Source organism: Morone saxatilis, unplaced genomic scaffold (assembly GCF_004916995.1).
Source record: "Morone saxatilis isolate NCDOM2014 unplaced genomic scaffold, NCSU_SB_2.0 Contig22, whole genome shotgun sequence".
In the NCBI taxonomy this organism is placed as follows: domain Eukaryota; kingdom Metazoa; phylum Chordata; class Actinopteri; family Moronidae; genus Morone; species Morone saxatilis.
In genome coordinates this window covers 803,813-814,643 of record NW_023339785.1, presented here as the reverse complement: position 1 = coordinate 814,643, position 10,831 = coordinate 803,813, and the positions used below count along the sequence as shown (strand labels likewise).

Sequence of the window (10,831 nt, the reverse complement as noted above, 5' to 3'; positions counted from 1 at the left end):
ACTCCAAATACCAGTTTCGTTGTACTTGTAGCCATTTCGGTTAGTATACCAAACCTTTGATCCATCGTTCAGCTTTGTTTATTTTTGTGTTTATTTATTCGTTATGTCATATATTATCACATTTTACTTTATGAACTAGTTTTTTGTGAATTTAAAATGTAGTGTTATCTAATGAACAGCTGAACACTGAAACCTGCAGTCATACAGAGGAGGCTCAGCCCTACGCTTTCAGACCTGTCAAACTTACCGTATGGAACATAAACAGCTTTCTTGTTAGCAGCAATTTTGTTTCAGTTATGATGGTCTTATTATTTTTGTTTGCCCCTGTATTGAAAAAGACAATATTCCGACTGCATGGCTGATAAAAATGTATATTCCAGGAATATTCCTGTTTGCATGCAGCTGTGCATTCTAATACGACATACTAATTAATGGGACTGTTTGTGATGTACTGTGCGTCCTACAGAGGCACTTTCCTCTCCTTTTCCTTCTCTTTCCCTGGTTTTCTAACGGCAGTCATGTTCCTCCCATGCTAAAGGTGGAAGTGCTCAGCCCATTTTGCCTGTTTGCATCAAGAGACAATTTAAAAAACAACCAGTTTCTACCAGTGGCTGACTTGTTCAACCATACAGACACCAGCATGCACAGCTCTACTCCAGCCTGGCGAACTGTTTACAGCACACAGAGCTCACTGTACACAGACGTGTTGCACAGACGTGTTGCCCAGCGGTAAAGCCCCCAAATGAGACACACATTGTGAATGTGCTGTATACATGTCCAGAGAATAAGCCTAAAACCCTAATTAGGATTAGCCAAAAGGAATGTGCTGTTTACATGGCCCTCATTGGGACTAATAGTGGAGAATTGTTGTGCATGTAAACGTAGCTGATGTCTCTGGTGTTTGAGTCTACTCCTGTTGGTTGTTGCAACGTTCTTGTCTCTTATTAATGTTGAAGAAGGTCAGTGACTGATAACTGTAGTGATTACTGAAGTACGTGGCCTGTGGTTGGGTCCGTTATAAACTGGATGTAGCAGGAGACTGGAGTTAGCAGGTTACTTTAGAGCGGAGTGTGGCATCCTCACAACACAGACCACAACATTACTGGGTCTAAGTCATGAGGAGAGGCGGCGCCCATGGGGCTTTCACATGACCCCACCCCCTGCAAACACACACACACACACAAACATGACTATTATGAGATAACCCAATCATACTTAGAAATCTTTCAGCTCTGTTATGTTAGCGCTGTCCTTTCCATCCTGACGGCCTGTACTTCTGCTTTGGCAGGAATGAGTGATGACCTCGGTGGTAGTGTCAGACGGTGGAGGGAACATAGTGGAGTATGTCACTGTGGTGGAGGAGCCCCAGCAGGTAAGCCTGTGTATCCCCTCAACGGCTGTCAACAAAGTAAAAAAAAAAAGATAGTAGTGGCTGCAGAGTGACGGGAAGAAGAACAGAGTAAAGAGAATTCAGCTTTGATGTACGGGAGAAATGTGCCTGATGCCACGAAGCCAGGGTTGACAGTGTATAGCTTAGTGCTACACTGAGCAGAGTTGTAACTATTTGTAATTCCATTGAGCATAGCCAATTAATAAAGTTAATATCTTACATTTGGTGCGTTCCATTAAATCTAACTGAAGTCAAATGACACATTTCCCTGTTTTGATACTTGTATAAACGTGGACAGCAATATGACAGCATGGATCCACTAATCGAGTGTTGCATATTTCATTAGGGATGTCCCGATCCAATTACTCACTTTTTACCTGACTGCTGTCAGCTGTATTGAGGCCTGTCCCATCATTGTCACACAGATGTGTTTTACTTGCAAACCTTTCATGCACAGCAACACAACGAGTGTAGCAATCAACTCTCCAACTCTGCTGTCTGTCACTTCTCAGCACAGTGGTTCATTCAGGTAGCTCAGGAGGAGGCTGCAGTGACCCCCCATATGCATACTGGATCATCTTTGGAGATGATATAACATAGCCTAAAAATCAGCTTTTCACTTCTTTTAACGTTCAGTGTGAGCAGCAGCCGGTCGAGGAGGAAGAGGAAGAGGAAGAGGTGGTCCAGCAGGAAATAGAGGCGGTGATTGTGGAGGGCGGCGATGAAGTGGAGGAGGATGTGGAAGAGGAGGAGGAGGGTGTGGTGCTGCAGGAGGAGGGATGTCCGGCAGTGATCGTGGAGGAGGTGCCGAGCGCCCAGGTGGAGGAGTGCTACTCGGCGCAGGTCCTGGTCTACGACGACGAGACGTACCTGATGCAGGACGTGGCCGAGGAGCAGGAGGTGGTCACAGAGGTGGCCGAGACCGGTGAGTTCTTCTATAAAGTGGATGGAATCAGAGATAATCGATGAGATACACGATGAGATACTGAGACTTAAGATATGTATCTGAGAGGAAGAACTTCTGCAGCAGGGAAACCAAATTACTGTTAAATAAACTTAAATGTGATTCTCACAGCAATGGTTTCACATCTGTGATAGTGTCAGCACAGCAACACGCAGTAACTGTAGTCCTTGCACATGTGGAGGCACAACATTTGACAATCAAATCTGAAAGTAGTCTTTCCTCCGTCTCATACAGTAGATCTGTGCCATCTCTAAAATGTCCTCTGCGTAAGGCAAAAGCATCCAATGGATTAGTAGTGGGTATACATGTGTTTTTATGTCGACAAACAGTTTGTGGACTGAATACAAGAAGGTTTTTTTAATGATGCTAAGAGTGTTCTACCACTTGTTAAATGCTCTCGGACCAAAGAGAAGAGCAAAAATAGAAAGCACTGGTAAAAATCACACCAGTGATGGATTTGAAAGAAAACCAACCGTGGTTATGAACAATAAGAGGAATTGTGTTTATGTATAGCTTGATGCATAAAACCCAATGTGTTTGTATTGCAAAACCTATTCTGAACTCCTTAAATCTTCTGTCATATTATCATAATAAACTAAAACCTGGGTGGGTAGAGCTGGCGACCCATGTACTGAGGCTGAGTCCTTGCTGCAGCGGCGCAGGGTTCGAATCCGACCTGCGGCCCTCTGAACACACTCTGGAAACTACCAGAAACTAAACTAATTGAAAATGATAATTAAAGAGAAAGGACATTTCTAACTTCAAGGTAGACCAGGGTTCCCACGTGTCCTGGAAAACCTGGAAATTTAGAGACTAGTTTTCCAGTCATGGATGAGCAAATATTCATTATATTATTGAAATATTCATATTCGTTCAGTTTGAGGGGGGTTGATTGATGAACAAACAGATCTCTATCTGCCAACTCAGAAATGTTGTCTTTCAGAATTTGAACTGTTCTGGGTTGTGATTTCCCACAATGCTGCTGTCAGACGGTCTGTTTCCAATCATAGCGAGTTTTGTCTCTAAGCGTAGATAGAGATCACACTGACTTTAGCTGCAGAACAGAAAAACGATATGGTTCACCCCCCAGCCGTGTGCTGCTCTATATTCTTCCTTTTTTCTTGCTTTATTGTCAGCGTTTTTGTTAAGAAGAAACAACCATAAACGCTGCCTTTTTCTTTTGTTTGTCAACATTGTTGTAGGATTTGTTTTGTTAAAGGACAAACTCTATCAGGGTTTAATGTTTAGGTTCAGTGTGAGTGTCCATGCACCATAGAGTGAGAGCCTAGAAGCCGTATGTTTTTGCTATGCAGAAAGGTTGATTATTAAAACGTGTGGTGTTGTTAAAGCAGTGTCTGACCAGCGTAATGTCATAAATGAGTAAAGCCTAAATGAAAACAAACTGTAAAGCTGTTAAGAGAGCCAAAGGCTGTGAGCTGAATGGACTGTTGTTCTGTGAGCTAAAGCAGAGACATCTGCAGAAAGCCTTCCTATAACTGGAAGATGTTGTGATTTGACTTAACATGGGCTAAAAACCTGTATGAGTGTATTAACATTAACTGTATTTGCCCTGATGAGCTGGGTGAGGGTTAGAGTCACTATACTAGTGGTAAAAAGTCAGCCCTGTCAAACTGCTCTCCACCAGTATGTGTGACAGCAGCGCTGTTTGTCCATTGAATAGTTCACAATGGATTTTTCTTATTATTGATTCTGTGGCAGTGTAAAACAGGCATTATGTAAGGAAAACAGTCAATTCTGCAGCTAGCAGTATAACTTTATATGAATCCACACAATGCTGTCTGTTTTGCTAAATGTCATTAGACTTCAGATTGCAGCTAACTTTGTTTCTTTTATTTTGAAATCTAAAAATATCTGCAGTCTGAACAAGTGCTGTGTCACATATTAGTTTACATTTTCTTCAAGACTTGCGGACCTATTGGTGCTGTTGATGTGTGTGACAGCAGTAGACTGCCTTCTGCTGGCAAGAACGACATCTAGCTATTTCGACCAGATTACAGGAAACAGGAAGGGAGGAACAGACTGCCTCTACAAACCCCAACAAGGAAGTCACTATTTCAAAATAGTTGAGGTTGCATTGCTGAGCTGTTGTGAGCAGAACCGTTTGTCACCAGAAACAGGATCTTTGTGTTGTTATTGAAAGTCACAGGTGTAGTTGCGTTGCCTGTCCTCAGAGAGCATGTGTTGTTGTGTTGTCTGCAGAGCTCTGTGAACTGACAACCTTCTCTCTGCTCCTCTCCTCAGTGGAGATGTCGGGTCACGACATGGTGTGTTTTGACAAAACGTTTGAAGCAGCCGAAGCTCTCCTCCACATGGAGTCTCCTGGAGGACTGCACAACGAACGCAACACAGGTGAACACACTCCGTTCTTCCTCTTCTGTTTGATAGACACAAGTCTAAGAACTGCAAGACCATTTGAACATCACTATCTGCGGTTACACTGTCTGTGGTTACAGCAGTTAGTGAGACGTCGTTTAGCAGAGCACCAAATAGCTTTATTTTGACTTTTGTAACACTGTAGTTGTGTACATGATAGTAAACACAACAGATTTACCCTAAACTTAATCACAAATGTGTCTCCGTTCAAATAATGCAGCTGCTCATCCTCCCACAGTCCGTAAAGAAAAGTGAAACTTGATTTGTATACATAGTAGTGCACTATGTACTGCTTTGGTTCAGTAGCTAAGGGCTGCAGCTAACAATTATTTTCATTGTCAATTAATCTGCTAATTATTTCCCAGATGAAACAGTGAATTGTTTGGTCTATAAAATGTCAGTCCAAGTTTCTCACAGTCTGAAACGTCTTGTTTTGTCAGTCCACAACCCCCAGAGATTCACTTTAATGATGGGATATAAAACATGAAGCAAATGCATGAAATGTTCAGATTTGAGAAGCTGCCATTTTTGTATGAAGGATTTATGGTTTCACAATAATCACCAGGACTGATACATTCTGATAATGAGAAATTGATATGATGATGTATTGTTCTGATAATTACAAGAAGCAAAAAAAGATCCAAAATATACAGAGTGATGCTTCTTCTGTGAGGAATGCATCTTTGACCAAACATAAATAGCACAGGTCCAGCTGTGGAGAGAGCACATTAACCTGATAAGCTTTTCACCCGCTCCCAGGATCAGGCCACATATTAGTCGGTGAAATGAATTTAGTCATGGGACAATACGAAAATATCACATTTTAATCATAATAATTAAAATATGCTTAAAACCTAAAACTGCACCAAAACACTAAAACATAGTGGAATGCTTTACCTTACATTTAGTTAAGAAACCAATGTTTGTACTGAATGACAGATAGGTACCGTATCTTACTGTTGTTCTTTAGTTTGGAATCCATAATATTTCATTAATAATGACTGGCGAGCTGAGCCTGCAGCCATGGTGACAGGTTTAGTATTTTGGAATGACTGGGAGGATTTGGCTCCCCTTGTGGCGATTCAAAATAAATCAGGAAACAAAATAGGACCGTATGTAGCACTGTACTGTAGTGAGTGAGGCACTCCTGATTCTGTCCTTCCATCCTTACTGTAGACGCACTTAATTAGGTTATTCAAATTGCTTCATCGGAAAGTCAGTCCACATATTATGAAGTACTTCTTCACATGGTTGTAATACAAAGATATACGTAAGAAGACATCTGCCAATTTAAAAAGAAACGTTTGTGTCATGTATTTAAATGATCCAATGGTAAGATCAGTCTGTAATGACGTGAGCCAGCAGAAATAGAATGGTGTGAATGTTTGGTTTGACCCCAGCAGAGGATGTGATGATGGAGACAGTGGTGGAGGTGTCTACAGAGTGTGGACCCATCGAGGAGGAGTCCTTCCCCATCCCTCCTGAATGTGAGCCTGCTGCCAAGAAGAAGAGAGGAGGTCAGTGTCTCTGTAATCCATCTGATGTAACATGGAAACACACACACACACACACACTGCATTCTGAACATGAAAAGGTGGCCTGGCTTCCTGAGCGTCCAGACAGAGGCATGAAGGGCCAGCCTCCACACTTTGAACCTGAGGCCTGAGCCTTTCTGGAACAGACCAAGGACCCCATGGCTGATAGACAGGTGGCACAGGGACGCCCTGCCACATGTATTGTGGAGCATGCTAAACCAGGGTTCCAATAATGCTCTGTAGGGTAGTACCTTGTTACCGTGCAGAAAGAAGTTATTAAAGGAACAGCTTTCAGTCTCCTTGAAGGGAAATCCAAACTTGAGATACTAATCTGAATATTTTCAGCTCTTCTCTTGTTTGTGCTTACCTGTAACCTAGCAGCAGTTGTTGAAGGCTCTTCACCAGTGGTTTCTGAGTCTCTTGCTCAGGAAGTTACAAAATGATCCACTGTGGCTCACAAGAAGGTCACAGTGTGGTTGAATTGTTTTAATGAATTTATCTTGGCTAATCATTTGTTGGATTCATATTCATGTGGTTTTTTAAACTTATTCAAACCTTCAAACAATCAGACAATAATTTGGCGGCGTCAGCAGTGCAGTGGGGTAGTGCAGGCTAACATACATATCAAGCATGTCTGAAAATGATACAGACGTACTATATCAGGCTCTGGGGAGTGTGTGACAGGTATTAAACATACTGAGTGTTGACATTCTGTGTGTGTGTGTGTTGAGTGCAGGTGGACGCAAGCCCAAGACACACCAGCCGGCCTCCAACGGCTCCTTTGACCTGGGGATTAAGAAGAGACCGCGGGAGGGGAAAGGTTTGTCAAAGAAGTACACGCAGCGGTTGTGCTTAATTCTATATGAAACAGACCTATAGAAATATATATATACAGTTCTATACTGCTCTGCTCTGTACAGTGCAGTCAACAGAAAGGACTGTTTGAGAACATCTATACTGCAACAGATTAATTCAACTCTGTACTCACTGAGTGAGCCAGATTTGGATGAAAATCATAAAACTCCTGTTTGACTGTATCTTTTGTCCATAACAGTGGCAGTACATTAGGCATCATCATTTGTTGTAACATCAAGTCCTGGATCATGTAACTGTGCTGTGTGTTCTCAAGGCAACACCACCTACCTGTGGGAGTTCCTGCTGGAGCTGCTGCAGGACAAAAACACCTGTCCCAGGTACATCAAGTGGATGCAGAGAGAGAAGGGCATCTTCAAGCTGGTCGACTCCAAGGCCGTGTCCAAACTGTGGGGCAAACACAAGAACAAGCCCGACATGAACTACGAGACCATGGGCCGAGCCCTGAGGTCAGCCCGTCCTCTACACACCCAGCTGTGTAGTCCTGAACACAGTCTGCCTGTCATATGTAGGAACACAGCTTTGATATTCCGTGTGTGTGTGTGTGTGTGTGTGTGTGTGTAGGTATTACTACCAGCGAGGCATCCTGGCCAAAGTGGAGGGTCAGCGACTGGCCTACCAGTTTAAAGATATGCCCAAGAACATCCGGGTGATCGATGACGAGGAAGACGGAGAGGAGGTGGAGGACAGCGAGGGCGTCATGTCCAGCCAGCATCCGGCTCACCAGCAGGGCCCCGCCAGCCTCGGCGCAAACTCGCCCGCCACCACCCAGCCTCAGCAGACCTACGTCACCGTCATCCCCGGCAACGCCACCACCAGGTATCACATGTTTGTAGTAAGGTTTACCTCAGACAGATGGTCACACAGGGCAGCTGAAAGAAAAGGGTTGAACCATATCCTCTGATTGGCTGAGTACTGATCATGTGATTGCTGTTGAAACGATAGATTTGTATCATAAACAGTAGGTGTGTCTTTAATTGTGATAGTGACATCAACCTTTCTCGATTGGTGCTTCTAACGTGGTTCTTCTTCTTCTTCTCTCTTTAAAATGCTCCAAAGTTAGTCTCCTCAGTTGTGGCATTGTATCATGCAGTGATAAAAACTCCAGCTGGTGCCACATCACAGGCATTGAGAGTGAAGCAGCTAAATGGAATTCAGCCATGGTCATTATTTCCACCTGTGCTTTTCCCACCGTGATGGCTGTGGATTTAGAATGACATGTACTTCCTGTACTTCCTCCTGCAGGCCCATCCGAGCCATGCCGGTGGTCATGACCAACTCGCTAGGTCAGGTGACATTAAACTCCTCCTCCATCCTCACAACGGGAGTCCCGGTAACGGTAGCCAACGCCTCTGCCGGCGCTCCCCCCAAACTGGTCATCCAGGCTCTGCCCACCATGCTGCCCGCCGGCTCCAAAGCGGGAGAGAAGATCACCATCATCACCATCCCGGCCAACCAGCTGGCTACGCTCATGCAGGCCAACCCGTCGGGCCACATCACGCAGCTCATCCAGGCTAAACCGCTCACTACGCAGTTAGCCACCAAACCTGGCGCCACCGCGTCTACGCTGCAGTTAACGGCGGGCCGCCCAACGCCGCAGCTCATCCTGGCTAAACCGGCGGCGGTGGCCCAGCCGCTGCCGCAGCTCTCTGTTCAGGTCAGCCAGCCTCATCCCGCCCCACCCAAAACCCCCAACCAGCTCTTGAAGCCCTCCAGCAGTCAGCCCGAAGCAGCACACTCAGAGGCAGCGTCTGAGGCTCCGCCCCCCTCCAGCCCACCGCCAGCAGCATCTGCAGAAACCCCATCATCCTGAGAGCAGCGCCCTGAGCTGGGCCACCAGTGGGGGTACAGGAAGTGACTGTGGACACTGCTAAAGGAAGTGCAGGACACATCCCACACCCCCCTGCCACAGAGGTGCTCTCTGATTGGTTCAGACTGTCAGCCTGACCCTGGTTTCCAGGGAGACGCCTGCTCTTACTCTGGAGCTGCTGAAGCCCCACAAAGGATTAAAGGGACTGTTGTAGACACACACACACACACACACACACACACACACAGATCCTTCAGAGCTCAGAAGACATGGGCAGCCTTAGATTGTAAATGAAAATCTCCTTTTTGTAATCAAATGTAATATAAAAGCCTGACAAGACTTTGTTGTAAACAGAAATGTAAAAAGCATTTTGATACTCAGCAGGTGTGTATCAGTACAGACGTAGTTTGAATTCATCTCTTTGTTTCGGTCTAATGGTTTGTCTGCACACTTGTGTTACTCCACAGCGCTGTCACATTCTCCCCACCCTTTTTTTTTTTTTTTACTGTTCATAAAAAGGGAGTGAAAGGATGTCTGCGTCAGGATCAGAAAACTAAATGGTGTGCTCCACATCTGAAGTATAATATACTATTTTTTCTTGTACTATCAGTGTATTGAAGTAGATTTTACTGAAATATGTATTATAAAAAAACAACAAATGTGAATTCAATCTGTGTGAAGTTGTGTTATTCTGCTGTCTGAGAAATAAATGCTAGGTAAGTTTTTAGTAAGCAAAAGAAATGCTGAGATTGCATGAAGTACAGTGTACAGGTCAGAGAGGCGCTGTGCTGCTGTCACTTTGTGGAACCAGTGTACTGTCTGCTCAGCTGTTGGCTGGGAGATGACTACTGCGCAATTTCTCCTAACCTCAGGTTTTAAAGAAACTGAATGGAAAAACAGGAAAATGTGCTACTAGGAGTTTTCAGCTGGTTCAGTCTGTTTTAATACTGCTCTCTTTAAATACATTGCTACATTTACAAACAAGAACACCAGCGAGAACATTGGCTATTTCTATGGTAATGGCAATGCTACTGCAGGGCCAGAATCCATAAAAGTCCCTTGTTACTGCAGAATCATTTGTAAGTATTTTACAATGTATAACATTGTAAATGGGTGTCTGCAGATTCTTAAAAAGTCAAAAGTTTAGTAATCCCTAAAATATATCCGATTTTTGACAGGTCTTACAAATGGATTGGATTAATGAAGTTAATGGCGGTGGGGACTACACACAGACAGTTGCCATACAGCGGGAAAACCCGTATTTTGAAAAGAAAAACTTCAATGCAAAATACAACAGTTGAAAGTTGTTTTGTTCCCCAGTGTTTAAGAATTATTTGACGTGCCTTCCCAGTTTTGAGCCGGCCCCTCCCCTCTAATAAATAACGTCTTTTCAACATAGACAGCTCATAGCATATGGTCAGTTAGGTCAGTGTCATCTGATATTGAAATTGGATCACATCGGTCCTAGCTCTAATTACAGCTGCAGTAGGTCATTTTTATAAAAAAAAAAAAAAATCATTTCAGTCGTTGCAGTAGTACGTGAGACAGATAATCAGTGGCTCCTCCTGGTGCTCCTAACGTCAGAGCCAGAGGAACCTGATTGTTTCACAGATTGTGTCTCGTACTGCTTCCTTTCCTTCGCTTAAACGAAATAGCCCAAAACAAAAACTGCCTCCGATGAAAGTGTCCACATACTTTTGGCAATATAGTGTATGTACATGAGCATCAGTCTTCAACTGATTAAACCTACGTACCAAACAGTTTGATACGTGGCTGCTATAAAGCCAGTGTACACTTATCCCGTCCCTGTGCGTGCGTGCCAAAACAAAAGAAACAAATTCACAATTAATCAAACAGGACAACAA

General features: G+C 43.9%; 1 protein-coding gene across 2 annotated transcripts; it reads left to right on the top strand.

Moving 5' to 3' along the window:
* Positions 1-1,219: 1,219 nt before the first annotated feature.
* On the top strand, positions 1,220-9,636 carry elf2a (E74-like factor 2a (ets domain transcription factor)). 2 transcript variants are annotated; one of them, XM_035669468.1, is made up of 8 exons: positions 1,220-1,372; positions 2,027-2,315; positions 4,617-4,724; positions 6,149-6,265; positions 7,020-7,103; positions 7,413-7,605; positions 7,721-7,975; positions 8,402-9,636. In XM_035669468.1, the coding sequence occupies exons 1-8, from the start codon at positions 1,298-1,300 to the stop codon at positions 8,967-8,969; spliced, it is 1,689 nt and encodes a 562-aa protein (XP_035525361.1). In that variant the 5' UTR covers positions 1,220-1,297; the 3' UTR covers positions 8,970-9,636. The 2 variants fall into 2 exon arrangements, with proteins under 2 accessions (XP_035525361.1, XP_035525362.1); XM_035669469.1 differs by having other exon boundaries at positions 6,152-6,265; positions 8,402-8,969.
* The last annotated feature ends 1,195 nt before the right edge of the window (positions 9,637-10,831 follow it).